Source organism: Leptidea sinapis, chromosome 10 (assembly GCF_905404315.1).
Source record: "Leptidea sinapis chromosome 10, ilLepSina1.1, whole genome shotgun sequence".
Taxonomy (NCBI): Eukaryota; Metazoa; Arthropoda; class Insecta; order Lepidoptera; family Pieridae; genus Leptidea; species Leptidea sinapis.
In genome coordinates, this window is record NC_066274.1 from 4453092 (window position 1) to 4474352 (window position 21261).

The window sequence follows — 21261 nt, forward strand, 5'->3', positions numbered from 1 at the left end:
GGAAGAAAATGGATTTGAAGATGAACTTCCAACTATGACTTCAATTTTAACTTCTGTCATTCCCCAAACATTCACATTCGACGTTCAATTACATTCTGAGCCACAGCCTGTACCATTGAAGAAAAAAAGAAAAGGAAATTTGACCGGATTCTCATGAGCATTGACGAACCCGGTCATTTTTGGAGCTCTTTAACAGCGTTTTAAATGAAGGAAATAAAAAAATATATACAGCAAAATTTTCCTTAGAAGACCATTAATCACCAAGATTGGTCTAAAGTATTTCTTGTTGTAAAATGTATAAAAAAAGTTAAAGAGCAATAAAGAAAATTTTTATAGAAAATTTCTCACTTTTTGCTTATAACTTTTTTAATTTTAAGTTAAGGGCAAATAGGTTTTAAACGTATTTGTAGGCAAAGCGATTTGCTACAAATTATGTCTTTACGAATTTTTGGAAGGACGCATAGTTTCCGAGATATCGCGAAAAAGGTGTTTGCACCCCTATTTCCAAGATGGCGGCCGGGGGACAAGGGCTGCAACCCCAAAAACTTGAGGTTAAGCTTCTATTGACCCCCAACACATGTCCCAAAAATGAAATTGCGTCCTCTAAAAAATGCAATATTCGGGCCTTTAATTGCAACATTTTAATGGACTATTACAATACACTTTAAGCTACGGCTAGACTTGTATATTTCAGCTACTTTCATTGTGTCATGTCCTACGGAATTATTTTGTGGGGTAGGGCCGCAGATATTGACAACATATTTGTGCTGCAAAAAAAAACAATTCGAGCAGCCTATAAAATGCGTTCAAGGGATTCATTGAAAGAAAAGATTAGGAAAATTAATATTATGGCAGTACACTGCCAGTACATATACGAGAACCTTCTGGACGCTCAGTCAATTTAAACCGAACCCTTATAGGATTTGTTGTCGGTCCGTCTGTCTGTCAAAATCCTTTATTTGACACGGTACCCCAGATGTACGTATTTCTTCTACAATTGTCCCATTCTCATCACTTACATACATATCCATATTATTTCTCAAACTTCCAAAATACTACCGTCCGACTTGCATCCATCTATCTTCATTTTTCAGTTGTCCAGTCGTCCAAGCTGCTTATTTCTCACTCGCTAATCTTGACTTATAAATGTTTTGGATGTCAGTTATACAGGGGTTAAAATTATACCATCAAAAATAAACTATTTCTGAATTAAAACAATGTATATTTATATCAAATATCATTGTACAGTATATTTATACAACATAAATCGGGCGTCACGTGGACACAATTATGGCTTGTTCAATTAAATTATTATGGACAAATTCACGGGTCAAAAGCTAGTTTACAATAAAATGTATCTCATATTAAACCTTATACTAACTACAAATAATTGTAAATATATCTAAAACTTATTTACTGATACATATAATTCGCACGAAACGTCGCAGAACAAATAAATTATTAAAATTTTTATGACTCTTTGATGAGACCTTTGATACTGAAATCTTTTAGGTCGTCTTGTTTCTGTAGAATGAGTCCCTTCTCATTAGCCAGATGTAGTACCGACAGTAAGGCCAGTGGCACACTGAGCGTGTCCGCCATGTTGCTTGACAGTTTGCTCGGCAGTCGTTTGTACACGGAGAAGAACGTCGTACTCTTGACATCTTCCTTCTCCCCTGATGGCGTGTTCTCCGTTAACATTTTCCACGAGCAGTGTTTCAATTGTTTCATGTCCACTTTCTTCGCTCGCATCGCGTACGGAATGAAGATTTTCGCAATCTGCAACAACGGAAATTTATGAGCAAGGTCGCGTAGAGGTCACGGACGGTTATGTTGTGTGGTAAAGTCGGCCTGAGCTTAATAAATATCGATAATTACCATCGGGGCCGAGAAACAAGTAGCTTCACTATTGGAAAGAAAAAAAAACAGCATCCATGAAGTGTTTTTTGTCAATAATTATTAAGGAACTTCGTAGGCGTGCTTATGTCACAAGTAAACTAATTGGTTTTCGTAGTCTGTTTGTTGATATACCTTGGTGGGAGGCTCCAGCATCTCTCCGAGCTGGTCATGCAGTCCTCCCGCGGCCAGGCCATCTTCGTTCGCCCACTCCTCACCCTCCTGCACATAAAAACAGTTTACATTATTTTTGGAGTCATAAACATTATAACAAAACTAAACAGCAAAACAGCACTTATCTGGTAAATCTAATATATAAAATTCTCGTGTCATGGTGTACGGGACCGAACTCCTCCGAAACGGCTTGACCGATTCTCATGAAATTTTGAGTGCATATTGGGTATGTCTGAGAATCGGACAACATCTATTTTTCATCCCCCTAAATGTTAAGGGTGGTCCACACGATTTTTTTTTTAATTTTTTTGACATTTTTTTTAAATTTGTTTGATTATGAGTCAGCATTAAAAATACATACAACTTCAAAATTTCACCCATCTACAATCAACAGTTACTTTTGTATCGCGATTTTAAAATCGGCAATACAACGTTTTCTGGGTCAGCTAGTATTATACATATTAGTATTAAATCCGTACCCCGTTTCTATCACATTGGTCATAATGAAACAAAGCTGTACTAAAGCCGTTTTTACATATGTAGTTGTTCATGGGGTAACTACTTAACCAATGTTCGTGATATTTTTCACAAGAAAAGGGTATAGGGCATTTTCTCTACATGTTTTTAAGAGTTCCCATGGGAGCTCAATTCAATTAACGCAGACGTACTACAGACAGAATAATACAATGCATTTGTAACGCTAATTATGTAGGAAATAGGTCCGACTGAAGATTTTTAACAATATGCTTACTATTAATAGAATATTATGTAAAAAAATATATCATGTTGCCGTAGAGGAATTATTCTCATAGATACATGAAACACATGAAACAAGTTTAAACATTGGCATAATTTGTTCGATTCAGTAAAATGCATAAAAAGGCTTCGCAAACAAATGGCGCTCTGAGCTCTGTTTACACATTAGAATAACACATAGGCTATAATTTATAATAATGATATAATGAGAATTATTCAAAATATAACGACAAGTTTCAAGAAAGTAGGAAAAAATCTGCCATCTGCGAGCTATTCTGGCGTGCGCCGCATAAACTGATGGAGTTACAAATATAATATAAGTATATTATAATGTATATTGTAAATGTTCATATTAAAATATAGTCCTTCAAAAAGGCCTGCGACAGCATATATCTACAATTTTATGTGTAAGCCAAAATAGCGATCCATAAGTACAATAACAACTGATATTTTTTTTGCTAGAGCAGATTTGGTAGTAACAAATTGATATATGACTTATATTAAAATAAATACTTTTATCGCATCTGGTATTTAAAGTACAGTAATATTTTTAGTAGTTACGACGATGACCAACCGAGTGCGCGATACTATGGTGCGGTCCGGTGGCGGCCGATCTACTGAATTCATCAATTTAAAATTTGCAATTTTAATCAAATTGTCGAGTCATATAGGCTGTATATATTGTCACGCTAGATGCAGACTGCTATATATTCTTGCTGCTTTAAAGCGTCCATGCGGACGACGCCGCGGCCAGCAGTTAGAGTCAATGTCAAAAATATTTTATTGACATAAAATCATAAGCTTGCGTCAACGTCAGTCACCAAAATAAGTAATACATAAAGAGAGGACCGTCATAAATTTCATTGCTGATAGCAAGGATTAGTGACCGAAATAGTTTGAGAATCCCTGATCTAAATACATAAGTTAGGTATACAAATTAAATTTGTAACCAAAGTTTATCAACGATGCGGGACACGAACCTTCAACTTCTCTCGAGTTTCGTCCGAGCGCTCTTTCCAACTCAGCCAACCGTTGAAGTGCGCTTGGGTCGTAATTTTCGGTGTATCTTGTTCAACTCTCAGGTTGTGGCTCTATCTACAGGATCTACTTTATAATCGATATCCTGCTCAACCCCAATAATTGCATTTTAGGAAATTGACTTGAGATGTCGCTCTTATATTCGTCTCTCTCTCTTATATCGATTTGATGATGATGATTTCTTATTATACCCATTACTTCTGAGATTAATTATACAAATCGAATCTGTAACCAAAATTTATGAAAAGTTAGGTACCGGCATTGTGTTGGGGCAGTATGAGGCGTCGTTTTCGTTGTCGTAGTTGTAGTCCTGGGGCTCCACCGTGACGGGCTCCTGCTCGGGACCCGGGGCACTCTGCTCGCAGGGCGCCGAGTGCCGCTGTCCCACTAACACCACGTTCTCTCGCAAGAACAACTTGCAGAAGTGCGACTCATCCAGACCCCTGCAATTAATACATCAAGTGTCAGTCTATTCAGTGATAATGTGACATATAGACTCTGACAGCTATGAAAACGTCGAAAATATTGAGGTTGACAATTGTCAAGGTTAATTTTTTTCTTATGGAAGCTACTGCTTTTTCGTAAAGGCTAATGAGAAGAAGTTGCAAGAAACTCATTGCCACTTTTTTAAATCAAGATTTACATTTTCATCGTTTTACAAATAATTTCAATTACAATTTCATATGTAAAGTGATGCAACAAACATACTCAAACGTCAAATAGTCACACCTTACACACGTAAGTAAAAAAAGTAAACATGTAAATTAATACAAAACAAAAGTTATTGAGTACACACAACATAAATAAATAAAGGTATTCTGTCAGCATTTTATAAGCGATTATAAAAAAAAATATATAATAACTTTTAAGAATCTGAAGCCGAGCCTCCGGCATCAGGATCATCCTGCCACTGTAAGACGTAGCTTGTCACGCACCAGCCTCGGTGTCCGGATCGCGAGCGATGGCTCCCGCGGCAGCCTCAGTAGTTTTGTTCAATTTACACGAGGCCGCCTCGCGAGGCAGGCTGAGCCGATAAGTCCGCGAGTATTCGTAATGGACAGTCGTGTATTTTCAGCTGCAGCTATTTTCCTAGCTGCTTATTGTTTAAAGAAACGAAAACGGTCACGTATCAAGAAAAAACCTAGACGCTTCTGGATTAGAAAAATGTATGAGCGTCGCCACCAATATGGAAATAGATTACTTGGAGATTTAGTATATGATCAGACTGTACATAATTTTACACGAATGTCCGTACAAGAGTTCGAAAATTTGTGCTCATTGTTGTCTGATAAAATAAAAAAGTGCGATACAAAATATAGAGAAGCAATCACTGTGAATGAACGAGTTTTAATAACTTTAAGATTTTTAGCAACCGGAGATTCTTATAGCAGCTTGCAATATTTATTTCGAGTATCGAAGCAGAGTATCTCAAGAATAGTTCCAGAAGTTTGTGACGCTATTATTGAAGCCTTAAGTGATTATGTAAAGGTAAATAAAAATAATTTGACAAATTTAAAAATCAATTGTTTATTATAACTACAATTCAGTGATAGTTTCGAATCCATCATTGGCATTAGGTGATGGTGTAATGGCATGAGAAGACGTAGCGGTATGTGATGCTGATGATGAAGTGCCAGATGAGTCCATTGTAGGGGAATTACTGTACTGCTGTGTATCCTGTATTAATTTGTTGTTGTGTGTATTTCCCTATATCGGCTTCAAAAATTATATTATTGATAGCGTTCTTAACATACGCTAATGTGTGCGGATCATATTTCCTTAGCTCGTTGGCTATGTATCTTCCAAATGAAGAGTATGGATCGATGGTGTCGGTCGAAGACTTTTGCAAGCATTCAAGGGCTTCTGAGAGCATGATATCTGCCGGATCTTCCTGTGGCTGCGTTTTCTTAGGATTATGTCGTTTTTTTTACGAGCAGGTTCTGATGGTGAAGGCATGATAGTTTCCGAGGCTAGGTCTTGTTGTTGTTGTGGTGGCGCTTCCTCGATGCTAGCCTCCGGCAATTGCGACTTGGTCGGAGCGTTTTCAGCCTCTGTGTGTCTCTCTACGTCAGAAGTTTGTGAAGATTCCGGTATTGTCTCCTGAAAACATAATTTTAATTAATAGATAAATTTGTGGTGCAGTGTGAATGTGTATATAATGTGGCAGGACCCTACGTTTAATCCGATTGGAAGCAAAAGTTTAACGTCCATAGTATTTAATACCTTCAAGTACCTTAGTAGCGATATCTTAAATATTTTTCTAGCCAGATTCTCCATTGCTTGAACGTCTTCGGACTACTCGGCTAAAAGGGGCCAAATATGGAGTGGTGTATAGTACCTAATACAACCACTCATAGGGGCCAAATACGTTTAGTCTGAATACTTTCAAACAGCGGAGGGTCCTGTCATGCTGAGTACTCTATAATTTTTTTTACAGATCCCATCTACAGAAGAAGAGTAAGGCTTGCTATATCAAAAGAATTTGAAAATAAATGGAATTTTCCCCACGCTATTGGAGCGATGGATGGAAAACATGTTATGTTGCAGGCACCGATTAACAGTGGCACTGATTATGATAATTACAAGCAATTTCCAAGCATCGTGCTTTTTGGATTAGTTGATGCTAGCTACAATTTTTTGTATGTAAATGTTGGTAGCAAAGGGCGAATTTCTGATGGTGGTGTTTTTAAAAGCACAACGTTGTATAAAAAGCTAGAAAAGAAAGAATTGAACATGCCTAAAAAGAAGATATTGGAAATACCATATGTAACAGAAGTTCCTTATTTTATTTTATCCGATAAAGCCTTTGCACTCAACGAATATACCATGAAACCATTTGAGGGCAACCCAGAAAATGGTTCTAAAGAAAGAATATTTAATTATCGCCTTAGCCGAGCTCGACGTGTCGTTGAGAATGCATTTGGTATATTAAGTGCCATATTTCACGTTTTTAGAAAACCTATCTTACTAGAGCCAAATAAAGCAACAAAGGTTGTCTTAGCAGCTGTATATTTGTACAACTACATCCGAAAAAATACTTCAACTAATCTTATTTCACCGGAATTGTTTGACAGAGAACTTGATGGCGCACTGATTCCTGGCCAATGGAGAAATGAAATAAATGAAGTTACATTCGCACCAATTGCAGCTTTTCCAAGGCGTAGTTCTAATAACGCAAAAGAAATACGGTTGCACTTGGCAGAACATTTTATAACTAATGGTTCTATACCATTTCAAAATCATTATGCATAGTTAAAAATTCTTACATTCGGCATCGTTTCCCGAGTGTCACCAGTTTCATTTTTAATCTTAAGAAAATGGAAATAAGGATATCCAAACCACTTCGAATTATAAACATCTGCAGCGCCTGAAACAGAACAAAAAATAAAATTTATATTTCCATAATTTAAAATGTTTTAATTGTATAAATAAATTTTCTTCAATTTAATTAGTATATATTAAGTAATTATTTTATCAAATAATTTGTAAGTTCATATTTTTAAGTATAAAAATGCATACCTGAACCTGTTATGCGACTTTTTTTCTACCTGCTTTTCTCTCGACGATAAGAACCACACAAGGACACCATTTTGTTTTTCACTTCCTTGACAGGCATATTAATTTGAGCAGATATTTGCCGCCAACTATCTTCCCGCTGATTTTTGTTTAAATATTTTGGATCTTTGGGGTCCCAAAGCGCATTGTACGTGCTGTACAGTTGTATTAAGCGAATGGACTCCTCCTGACTGCCCATGATATCAAAATTACAAAATACAAACACGGCAAGAGACAAAACTTGAAGTAGCTTCGCGCGCGAGCCAAAACATAACCGTCCCCACCTAACGCACAGCGCTCACTGAGGCACCTTTGAGCGCGTCAAGTTTACCGACAACAGATGGCTCGGGGCCGACCCGTGCTCGGTCGAGCAAACGCGCGCCCGAGGCAGGCCGAGGCACGTCCACACCAGCCGAGGCATTTTGCTCTCGAGGCTGCCGCGCGAGCCTGTGCGCTAGATGGGTACGCGGCTTTTGACAATTATCATAAATGTTACATGTCAGAATCGATGTCAGTCGATTTGTATTTTTTCTGTCCGAATTTTTTATTCACGTGCACGCCTCTATACGAAATACGTCAACGTGTTCTTTTTTATATTTAAAAACATCAAAACCGAGTTAAAATTGCCACATATTCTAACTATATTTTCCGTAAGTCTAAAAAATGTTAGGTGTACGATATTATGCTTGCCGTAAATAGTGGAATAATTTTTATTTCATAAGTTAAAGAAGACTTAAGGAAAGTCTGTTAAACTAGATCTAAAATGGTTATACGAGCACTGTGCGCTCGAACATGAACTAGGAGAAAATGTGTCAACTGCTAACAAGGCGCAAAGTAGTGTGCAGTGTTCGCCACTATGTTAGCTTCTATGACATGCTATAGAAAAAGCTTGGTTAGGATGACTTGGAAAACCATTCATACGCATCAGACCTCAGTTCCAAAGAGTAACAATTCAGGAAAGGGTTTCAAAAGTGAACAACTCGAGTTGTTACAGTTTGAAACGAAAATATAGACTTATGAAGAAATATTGAAAGTAACATCAACTATGTAAACTGCATTCATTTATCGACTTGTTTCTCTATGGTAATTTTAGAAAGTCTTAGATTAAGGCAATCCTTACACTACACCTCGATACCGCACTATCTAAGAACAATAGATTTTTATTACGGCTACTATTGCTTGTGTGCGTGGCATCTTTCAAATTTTGTAATATACGGTTCATGCTATTCAGGGGCGTGCATTGGTTTTCCAGCGCGGTAGGCACTCGAAGTCCAACTTTTCGTATTGTGATTAATATTAAAAAAAAATTGTTCCTGTCCTGTTGTAAGGATAAATATAAGTTCACTTACCAACATTTTTCTGCCGTTCTGTCAGATTGATCGTGTTTTTTAGCAAGATTTGTCAAATTATGCAAGTCACCGTAACCAGTATTCACACAGTTTTCGTTGTAGAAAATAAACAGCAGGGGAAACAGAACAATAAATTGGAATGGCGGCATCCAGCTAGCCAAGTGTATTTTTCGTAATACTTGGTATTGAAATATCTCATAATTTTACCCTTTTGTTGAGTTAACCTTGGTTAACTCAACCTAACCTAACCTAAGTTGGTTTAATCCGTGACAGCTGGCTTGTCATTTCGAAGTGTCATAACCTGGCCTACCCCGGATGTGTTAAAGATGTCAAATTGCGATGGTCATATTTAAGAACGATATAAATAGTAATTGTATATTTTTTGCTGTGGTCGTATTACCTTGACAAATAAATTTTGTTAAAGAAATTGAACGTATTCTACTAGCCTGTAGTAAGCATTATCGGAACTGCTTACTATGAGCATTTAGTATATCGCGTAGCGAAAAACTTGCTGGTTGGGTGTTCAATAGAAGTTCGATTATAGAATAAAAGAACTAAATTTATCTGAATTAACTTGGAATCTAGTGTAGGTATATTAATTAGACTCTAAATATGGTAGGTAGGCTTTGCCTATTGGCATATATGAAATTCACGCCCCTGATGCTATTTTACACTGAAATTAATTAAAAGTTTGACAGAACATGACATTGTGATATGTCAACGTCACACAATGCTGGCCACGAGACCGCGCGAGACTGGGTCGAGTACGCCTATTGCCTAAATGCCTGCTCAATCTAGTTGGTGCGCAATGGAGACCACTCATTAATCTAAGTTATAGGTTATCGCTTATGGAACAATTTGTCATACTTATCTCAAACTTACTAAAAAGGAAAAGACTTGTTACGCTTTGGAACTGAGGTATTGGAACGAATAATTGCACCTACAGGGACTAATCCCTGTGCGGATGCAATATTCGTTCTAAAACCAGGGAACTTTAGATCCGACATCTGGATTTTTAAACACGCCGAAAAGAGGTAGTCCTAGGCGTAGCACGACCTCTTTGTATACCATTTAAAGCGTAACAAGACTATACAATTGTACCTACTACTACTAATACTACTAATGTCGACTCGTGAGGGCTTTTTTTTAGATGGTTAGGTTATGTCCACTGTTATGGTTACCCCTACTATGTACCACTGGACTGGCGGCTGTCAAGTGCTTTTGTGCCTGTTTGATATTCGCCATTTTGGCGCTGTTGGCCATGTAGCGAGAGTCTGTGGTACTAAAACTACTGAAGACAACCTCAGCAAACATCGATAGATGGTGGGAAACTATTTACATTAAAAAATTTTTATTTTGTTACGTTCATTCTTTTCATTTCATTCAGGTCACCCTATTCAAATATAACGAATGATGATGAAAGAAAGCTTTACAATGAAAGAGACATGTGTAGCGAGGAGATTGGATGAGAAATGAGACATGGAATGGAAATGAGACATGGAATGGATACCTGTCAATGGTAGTCTTGTAATTAGCTTCGTTCCAGGTGTGTCCCGTCGCCAGGGTCTTCCTGCTGATCATGATCTTGGCCGCCTGGGTCGGCTCGTACTCGGCGCCCGGCTGGGACCTGCAGTCGAGGGCCAGCCCCGCGCCCATGAAGTCCAGCTGTCGCTTGGTGCGCGCTCGTTTGTTCTCCACAACTTTGGTCGTTGTGCCTTGCGTGCGCTCCGCAATCTTAGATGCTGAAATTATATTATTATCAATTTATTATTTTTATAGTGATTTGCTGTTGAGCAGGTTATTAAATGTAAAGTAGATCCCGTAGATGGAGCCACAACCTGACACAGTTGAACAAGACATACCAAGATTTACGAACCATACGTCACTCGAAAGGATTTCTCAGTGGAAGAGCGCTCGGACGGAACCCGAGAGGTCGCGGGTCCCGCATTGTTCATAAAATTTGGTTACTTTTATAATTTTTTGTGTAAGTATAATTATTATTGCCTGAAATAATCTATGCGTATTCAAAATATTAATAAAATTAAAAAGTAAAAATAATTCAATAATCGTGATTTTAAATGGTTCTAGCAAACTCCATAGAATACAAATAGTTGTAAACGTTGTAAAACTATAAACAATTTAGAAATATATTCGCAGCCGATGAATTTATCAATAAATTTACGACTTTTATAATGAAAAAAAATTGTCCAACTACAATCGATTAGGATTACATTTTTTCTTTCATGTTGGACGCCTCCAACATACATTGATATGCAGATGACAGTACTGGAGATGTCGTATACACGGGCCATGCAGTCTCTCTCGGAAAATCGTCGGCCGATGTCGGAAGAAACTTGCGTCTTCTATGGAGGGTAGAGTCCTCTCTTGGGAAGGTCGCGGAATGGGGTAAAATAAACCTTGTGCAAAGTTACCCAGAAGACTTAATGTTGCGCGTTTACCACTAAAAACCCCATTTGTCGTATCACCGCTCTTTGACAACACCTCCCTCAAAGCCTCACCTCGGAATCGGAATACTGGGTCTCGAAATCACGAGCGATTGCAAAATCCGCGGTCATCTTGAAGGCAAAGCCAAATAGCTGTCGAAAAACACATCCTAACGCATTCTTATTGCTGTCATCTCTGGTCGGCACCCCAGTATCAGCTCCAGAACCATTTGACAACGCTCCTCGAATTGTCAGGGTCCAAACACTCTGTGAACGGCTACATAGCTTGGCGTTGCGGAGGACGATGCTTCATTTTGTGTCTACTACCTAGTGTGCTAGTGAACCTTTCCTAACAGAGGTCCTACGATACGGATAAACATCGGAGACCGTGAGAAGAAAAGATAAAATTACTTTAAATTGTTAACAAGAACAACGCCCGGTCACCGGCCGGCGGCCACCAGCGGCCATTTTATGTTGGAAGTTTATTCATGGCGAGCGTTATTGTTCCGATATAATATATTTGTGTTGAAGCTGAAGATGTCACACACGCAATCGTTATACAATAATTTGTGAAGGAAAAGGAAGATGTATCGTATCCCCATGGAATTAATAATGCAGTGGCATTAATATTGTGAGTTCGTTCCGTAACATACCTACTCCTTTACCTTTATTTCTTTCATAACATTTGAATCCAAATTGAATTTATTATATTATTGCGTATATAATCTATCTACTATCTAAATTCATATGTCAAATTGCTAGTTCATTCGTAAACGTCAGCCATTAAACGTAATACATAGGTACTTATTTGGTAAATAAATAATCATAAGTACTAAAAATTAAGTAAAATTACTTATTCCATTTAATCATCACCTCTTTATATATAACCATTATATCTATCTACTAAACAGGTAAAATTTAAATCGAAACGTAAATAATTGATGCCTTTTTCCATTTTACAAGTACCCTCAAGATTAATACAATAATTATTTCGCTATGCAAAACGAATTTTAATATGTTTGTTACTTTAAATTAAGTGAAATCATTTGCTTTATCAATACTTTCCTCGATTTCATACCTTTCTATATAATAACAAATATTTAGCAATTTGCTTTTAGTATTACTTATTACGTTTCAGCAACCGAAGTGCAGTGTGACGCGAGGATACCAATAGGTAATCGAAGACCCTTTACTCATTACCTCCGCTATAAGTTAATTAATGCCTTCGTGTCCTGGGGTCTTCGCACATTAAACATTTAAGTATTACGTTCTATTTGTCATTGCATTTTCTTTTAGTTAAAAAATTCTAAGTTATTTTAATTTAACATTTCGGTAAATTAAACAAATTTATTTGTTTTTTACTTCATTCATATACAACGTATAGTTGATTGATTTAATAAGTAACAGATGTAACTTAACAAATTAAGTATTTTAACTTATTTTAAATTAACATTTTGTTTTTTAACTTTATTATTTTCATTAATATTCATATAATAACACAATATGTCTACACTTATTGAATTAAAAAAAAGCGAGCATCCTACAAAGCCAAACTTACTCAATTTAATTCTTATTAAGAGACCATAAGAACTTGTGAAAAACCAAGTAAATCACAAATCAGTGATCTAAACCTTAGATTATCTAAAATCGAAGAGTGGTATGGTGAATATGATGTTTTACAGATTGAAATAGAGTTTTCCAAATATTTCTGAAATTGAGTGTGAAAAGGAGTGCCAGTATCGTGAGAAGTTTGAAATTGAGTACTTCTCGACAGTTGGCAGCGCGAGAATTGGTGAGCAAGTTTACCGATGCGCAGCCGGGCAAGGACCACCATGGGTCGGCCGACTCTGTATCTGGTACTGAACTTATGGCAAGTAGGGCAAACCTAAAGTTACCGACGATACACCTACCTACCTTTTCGGGTCGCTATGATGATTGGAGATTCCATGAAACCTTTATGTCACTTGTACATCTAAATGATAGCATACCAAAGATAAATAAATTTCATTATCTGCAATCATCATTGAAAGACAAAGCTGAAAACGTTATTACGTCCTTAGATTTCTCCGCCGATAATTACGACATTGCATGGCAGTTATTGTGTGATCGCTTTCATAACAATAAGGTTTTGATTAATAATCATATTCAGGCATTATTTGATATTGAGCCCATAACGAGAGAGTCATCTCTTGCGTTGCGCCACGTGATCGACACCATTAATAAAAATCTTAGGTCACTTCAAACTCTTAACATTAGTACACAGAACTGGGATCTACTTATAACTCACATGGTTTCTAGTAAGTTACATAATTTTACAAATAGGAAATGGAGAGAATATATAAACGAACTAGACAAAATGTCAGATTTAGAAAACTTTATTTTATACTATTAAATTTTTGAAAAGTCGTGCAGCACCAATCAGGTCCCGTGCACTTGTTATGAACTCAGATATGCAAACGTTCATATACGTGCCCATACTGCAAACAAAATCATGCCATTTACCAATGTCCTAAATTTACGGCTTTAGCTGTTCAAGCCAAAATAAACAAAGCAAAGCAATTGAAACTTTGCCTTAATTGTTTGCGTCACGGTCACGAAATTAAACGGTGCAGGTTTGGTCCATGTCGAGTCTGTGCTAAGTGGCACAATACTCTATTGCATACTGATGATGCATCGTGTAATACGTCGAAACAGTCTGGTGCTACAAGCTCACACATCACAAGCGAGAAGCGTGCCATGATGACGACGCCTGTGCAGCAGAATGTCGAGTGTCGCGATTCCCATTCCACCAGTGATGATGAACCAAAACAAATTAATGTAAGCTTGTCATCCACTCATTATAGTTACACTCTACTGTCAACAGCGCTTATCGACGTTCTTAGCGGCGACGGTAGATGGCACGTTGTTCGTGCACTCCTTGATAACGGTAGTACGTCAAACTTTATTACTGAAAAACTTAGTAAAGTACTAAAGCTTCCTGTTCATACAACTTCGACAACCGTCCAAGGACTGAGTCGTGAAGCGATTCGCATTAACAAACGTTCCACCGTCACTATATCCTCTAGAACGGAAACGTACAAAAAAGATATTTCGTGTTTCATTATATCACACATAACTCAAATGCTACCTGCCACATATTTCGATACAAATTCATTAAACATACCCAAGAACATACGTTTAGATGATCCAGGCTTTAATACACCGTCCGAAATCGACATGTTGCTAAACGCTGATGTTTTTTGGAAGTCATTGGAGAACCAACGCATTGCATTAGGTAAACATCGACCGATTCTTAGTAAAACAAAATTTGGTTGGTTAGTGTCTGGCGCTATGTCTACACAACATTTGGATACTCAAAATACGCGCGTTAATACAGTCCATTGCAATTTCTTAAATGAAGTGGAGCTTCAACAACAGCTTAATAGATTTTTTGATTTAGAATCCACACCTTTCCTCGTAAAATAACAAAAGCAGAGAATGAGTGTGAACGACATTTCGCTCCGACTACTAAACGTCAAAGGGACGGTCGGTTTGTTGTCCGTATTCCCCTTACACAGTCTCATGAGGTGTTGGGCGATTCGTATGAACAGGCATTAATACGACTGCAGTCATTAGAAAGAAAATTTAAACGTGATCCATTACTCAAACAAAAATATTGTGATTTTATGCATGAGTACATTGACCTCGGCCACATGTCTGTAAATACAAATAGCTCATGTTCTAATGAAATACACTCATATATACTACCTCATCATGGTGTTTTACGTAAGTCTAGTCTTACAACGAAACTAAGAGTTGTATTTGACGCTTCCGCGAAAACTACCACGGGTATATCATTTAATAATATCCAAAGCATAGGACCAACTGTGCAAGACGATTTAATTTCAATTTTAATTCGCTTTAGACAGCATAAATATGTTGTTACTTCTGATTGTGAGAAAATGTACCGCTGCGTACTGCTGCGGAGGATCTAAGATATTTGCAACAAATATTGTGGCGTTTTGACCCTAGCCATAAAATAGATGTATACAAACTCAACACCGTAACATACGGCACAGCATCGGCTCCTTCTTGAGCTACACGATGTCTTACACAGCTAGATCATGAATGTAGCGATTCTTTAGTACGAGATGCCATATTACATGATATATATATCGACTCCTCAAAATCCACACTTCTTCTACACATAATTCAAGGAGTGATCACTGACCTCAAAAAAGGGCAGTTCAACTTGCGAAAGTGGCGATCGAACTGCCCAGATATTTTGGATAATATTCAAGGCGATGATGCAAACGACAGCTTGCTCAAACTCATAAATGACGATCATGCAAAGACGTTAGGTCTAAGATGGTCATGTAAATCAGACATGTTATTATTTTCTGTTCATTCAGACTCATCACGTGATAGACCAAGCAAACGGTCAATTTTGTCCGCTGTGGGACAAATATTTTATCCATTAGGACTCGTTAATCCTTGTATCTTGCAAGGCAAAATCATTTTACAAAAACTATGGGCTTCCAAGATTTCGTGGGACGAACCCCTTCCTCCAGAAATTGAGAAAGATCGGTTGGGTTTCATAGAGTCACTTCCGCAATTAAATTATATTATGATCCCACGTCATATATTGTGTACTTCAGCAAAGTTTTTACCGCATTGTCTTAGGATGGATTCGTGCTCCTAAATCGACATTAAAAACATTTGTGTTAAATAGAATGAACGAAATAATAGAACACACTGACCCAAAAGCTTGGAGATATGTACCTACTCATCAAAACCCGGCTGACATTGGATCAAGAGGATGCAACGCGAGACAGTGAAAAAATTCAAACCTTCGGTCCTCAGGTCCAGCATTTTTATTACAACCTGAATCGAAATGGCCAGTTCAACCAAATTTTATACCTACCATTTTACCAGAAACTGAAGTTGAATGCAAAATGATTTGTGAACAAGATCACTTTATTTATAAATATTCAAATTATGGCAACTTGCAACATATGATGTACTACGATTTTTTTACAACTGTAGGCAACCTAGCAAGAAATCAATCACACATTTAACGGTGTTTGAGTTGAACTCTGCCACTAACACATTATGCAGACTAGTGCAACTAGATATGTTTGCCCATGAATACACACTTCTACTTAAAGGTAAACCTCTACCACTTAAAACACGTATCCTAAGTCTAAATCCATTCATATCAAATGAAAAATAAATCCGAGTTGGCGGTAGACTATCCAATTCTAATTACGATTACGACACGAAGCACCCTATCTTACTTCATGCTTCATGCAAAGGTTACTATAACATATATGACTTTCTTAATGATACCACAGATTGGGACTGGAGTGACCGCCCTCAGGCTATTAAATAATAAGTTTAATTGTACAATATTACTTTGTAAACATATTTATTCAATGAAAAAAAAATCCCGCTGAGTTTGTTGCGCCTATTCTTCTCATGTCTGAGGCATTCATTTTGGAATGGGTGGTAGTAGTTTGACTTTCAATAAGTGATGTCACATCCTATTTTGAATAAAAATATTTGAATTTGAATGATAATGACCAAAACAAAAGTATTACGATTTTATTTTATGAAACAAAAAAAATATTTTATTTGATCACACAGTTTAAAACACTAAAAGAAAAATTACAAAAAAATATATACAATAAAACAATACTAAATCTAAAATAAAAGCAACCATAATTGTTGTGTGATCAAATACAAGTCTGTCACTCAGCATTGTGCTGCAGCAAGCTGCAGCGTATAATATATAATAACCCATAACAATGCAGTGCGGCTCAGGATTCTTAAAAAACCCAATAATTCTGAGCGGCATTACAATTGCGCTCGTCATCTTGAGACATAAGATGTTAAGTCTCATTTGGCCAGTAATTTTACTAGCTACGTCGCCCTTCAGATGGAAATTCTATTGAAATTTTAACGCTATATCCTTAGATACTTTATGCATCTTGATAGAGCCTTATGCTGCTAGACAACCGATATAAACAGGCCAGGTTTATTACTTTAGTGTGCGTGACAAGCTACGTCTTGCACTCGCGATTTGTATGTGACTTTGTGTTAGTTTGCGGGTATTGCTCAAAATAGAGAATAACTATAAACCTTAATTTTTTTCGACGTTTTCACAGCTTTCACATTCTATGTTAGGGAAGGTTCACTAGCCAGGTGTTCCAATTTTGAAAATTAAAGTTTTGGTTATACTGATTCACTGGTTTAATAAAGACAAAGTATAGTAAAGTTAATGCATTGACAACATGTGACACTCTTTGATGTCATTAACGGAATGCGCTTAGATCGAGATTAGGTGGGGGGTATGAGGCGATGAGACCACAGCCGGTTATTAACGCGCGAACATGCTCCCCGGGGTTGGATCTTCAAGATCCAAGTTACTTTTCAGAGGCAGGCAGGACACAAATTCTGTTATATGCTCGTCGAACGGTTCCAGAAGAAGTAGTTACATCAGCAACACGAGCTACACCGTCGGGCCCTGGATATAAACTACAGGCCAATTTCTATATTGTCCATTTTTGGTAAGGTTTCAAATCTTTAATATGTCCTTATCTTTCTTTTCATTTGAAATCTATTTTAGTCTCTCAACAGCATGGTTTCCGCAATAAAATGTCTACGATAAAAAATTTAACTGAATTTACAACTCAAGTAATCGATAATATAGACAAGGGGCACCAAGTGGACGCTATATATGTGGATGTTAGTAAAGCTTTCGATCGGGTCAACCACTCAATTTTAATAAGTAAACTACATAACGCTGGCATTCAAGGAACTTTACTGTCCTGGCTCTCGTCGGACAACTACAAGTTGTGGTTTGCGGATATCAATCAGATCCATTCATGGCTCCATCTGGAGTCCCTCAGGGATCCCATCTAGGTCCTATATTATTTTTAGTATTTTTTTAACGACTTGTGTAACCATATAAAATCTTCAAATTTTGCGTTATTTGCTGATGACTTAAAGATTTTCAAAGCTATCCAAAATCCGTTAGACTCGATTTCCCTTCAAAAAGACTTAAACACTATTTCCCAATGGTCTATTAAAAATAAATTGCCCCTTAATGTTAAAAAATGTCAGCATATAAAATTTACAAAGAAACGAATACCGCTTAATACTTCATATTCTTTAAAAAATCTTTTGTTAGATGAGGTGGATGACATCAGAGACCTTGGAATTATTTTAGACAAGAAATTACTACTCCTACTACAAGAGCCGTGGGTTAACACCGGCAAAATACTGGGACTGAACACCGCTGGTAAGTTAATCTACAATACCAGCGGATCAAAACCCAGAGCTTGCATAGTCTTCAACAAGAACACTAATTTCTTACCTATTACAGAGGTTTGCACCGACGACCTTGTTGCGGCGTATATCTGTTTCAAAGGTTGGGAAGGCACCAAGGTGATCGTTTGCTCGGCGTACCTTCCATATGAAGAAAGAGACCCGACAACAGAATTGGCGAGAGTGGTCGAGTACGAGCACGACGCAACAACGCCGAACTGATTGTCGGGGCCGACGTCAATGCGCACCACACAACTTGGGGAAGCAGCGACGTCAACCACAGAGGTGAGCAACTTCTTAATTTCTTAGACACTAAAGGCCTACAGGTACTAAACAGAGGTAATAAGCCAACTTTCGTTACCTCAAACAGGCAGGAAGTTCTAGATATTACTTTCGCTACCGACAACATTGCCAGGCGAATATCAAACTGGCGAGTCAGTGATGAAATTTCGCTATCGGATCACCGACACATAGCATTTGACATCTTGGCTTGCCTCGAAAAACAAACATATACGTTTAGGGATCCAAAGAAAACAAACTGGACTGTCTACAAAGAGAAACTCCGGAGTAATTTGGAGAATATCCCTAAGCGCATCAGAACCCTGGATGAGCTAGAGTTGGCAGTGAAAGTAACCACGGATGGCATCACTGACGCCTACGAGGCTAGCTGCCCTCTCTCCTTACAACACTCAAACAGGAAAATGCCTTGGTGGAATTCAAACTTGAACAAACTAAGGAAGAAATCCAGAAGGCTGTTTAACAGGGCTAAAAAGACCCAAGAATGGGAACCCTACAAAGAAGCCCTAACAGATTACAACAGAGAAGTTAGGAAGGCCAAACGAGCATCTTGGAAGAGGTTCTGCGAGGATTTATCTAAAACTCCCCAAGGATCCCGAGTACACAAACTGCTCGCCAAGGACAAACCTAGCCAAATCGGCCTGCTTAAGAGACCAGATAAATCTTTTGCAGCCGACGAGGTAGAAAACGTAAGAGTACTGATGGCCCACCACTTTCCGGGGGCTACCCATCAACCATCTGTAGCAACGCCTACACAACGGCCTCTTGACGAGGTCTGGCGTAGAGCGGCAAAGATAATGAGACCCCGGGATATAAGGTGCGCCATCAAGACTCTGAAACCCTACAAGTCAAGCGGTCTAGACAACATTTTTCCAGCGCTTCTTCAAAAAGGCTTGGATATCCTAGTACCGCTACTAGTCAAGATATACCGGTAAGCCTTACTTCTTTTCTCCTGAAGGTTATTGAGAAAGTCTTGGACAGACACACAAGAGAGGATGCTCTAAGCCTAAAGCCCATTCATAGTTCTCAACACGCCTACTGTAGAGGCAGCTCTACAGAAACGGCCCTTCTACAACTTGTGGATAGAGTCGAGAAGGCGTTACAAGACAAACAGATTGCACTCTGTGCGTTTCTAGACATTGAGGGCGCCTTTGACAATACCCCGACAGACACGCTAGTGAAGGGCCTAATTTACAAAAATGTAGACTTCACCACTGTCAAATGGGTAAGGTCAATGCTCTCAAATCGCAAAGCTCTAATCTCCCTCCATGGGACATCACTGGAGCTATACACTACGCGAGGTTGCCCACAAGGTGGCGTTCTTTCGCCACTTCTATGGACACTAGCAGTAGACGAACTACTTAGTAAGCTGGCAGAACTCAGGATTGATGCACTAGGGTACGCAGACGACCTAGTTATTATCGTCAGAGGTTTCTGCCAAAGCCTACTAAGCTCTATATTGCAAAAGGCGCTAAACACCATCTCACAGTGGTGTACAGCCAACAAACTGTCAGTCAACGCAGGAAAGACTGTTATTGTGCCATTCACGAGGAAATGGACACTTAACAAACTGAAGTCTCCCACCTTGAACGGCTCTACTTTGGAATTCTCAGCTGAGGTTAAGTATCTGGGAGACACATTCGACCAGAAACTCACATGGAATTCTCACATCGACAAAGCTGTGAAAAAGGCTAAAACAACCTTGGGTGTATGTCGACGTCTGGTAGGGAGACATTGGGGAATGCGCCCCAAGATCCTCCTATGGCTATTCAAAGCAATTGTGAGATCAACAATCACATACGCCTCCATTGTGTGGTGGAACAAAGCCAACCAGAAAACAACTGCAGACAGACTAAATAGCCTGCAGAGGCGTGCCTGTATGTTGGTAACCGGGGCCATGACGTCTAGTCCTGGTGCGGCCATTGAAGCAATGCTAAACCTACCGCCTGTTCATACAGCAAGAGGCGAAGGCAAGCATGCTGAGGGCAATCGCCCAGGGGGGTTCATGTAACTGGATGTCGCAAACGCTTAGGACCTTAGAGGACTCAGTTCTGCGAGACCACATATTAGGCATGTTACCTGATCAGATGATTCCACAATTAATCTCTGTTAAACGCTATATCGTGGAACTACGTTCCAGGGACGACTGGATGAACAACAAAGCCACGTGGAAGGACGGGAGCCTCATGTGAAAATGAAGTCGGCTGTGGGGTCTATGGAGAACGCCCCAGGTTTAAATCCAGCACAAACCTGGGAAGCTTTACCTCCATATTTCAAGCAGAGGTGTACGCCATCCTGGAATGCGCGGAAACCAATATCCAAAAAGGCTACTTCAATCATAACATATACATTCACTCTGATAGTCAGGCAGCTTTGTTGGCTTTAGACGCTGACTTGACGTCGTCTAAGTTAGTCAATAATTGCGTTGAATGCCTGAATTCATT

At 38.4% G+C, this 21261-nt stretch overlaps 1 protein-coding gene across 14 annotated transcripts in view; it reads right to left on the minus strand.

The window, feature by feature from the left end:
- Positions 1 to 1201: 1201 nt before the first annotated feature.
- Positions 1202 to 21261, minus strand: part of LOC126966490 (condensin complex subunit 2) — a 42179-nt gene continuing 22119 nt past the window's right edge. For all 14 annotated transcript variants that reach the window (XM_050810575.1, XM_050810588.1, XM_050810587.1 and 11 more), the window contains 4 exons: positions 10279 to 10510; positions 4121 to 4307; positions 2032 to 2118; positions 1202 to 1779 (listed from right to left, as the gene is read on the minus strand). In XM_050810575.1, the coding sequence (XP_050666532.1) occupies positions 1471 to 1779; positions 2032 to 2118; positions 4121 to 4307; positions 10279 to 10510 (815 nt within the window). In that variant the 3' untranslated portion in view covers positions 1202 to 1470. The remainder of the gene's footprint in view (positions 1780 to 2031; positions 2119 to 4120; positions 4308 to 10278; positions 10511 to 21261) is intronic.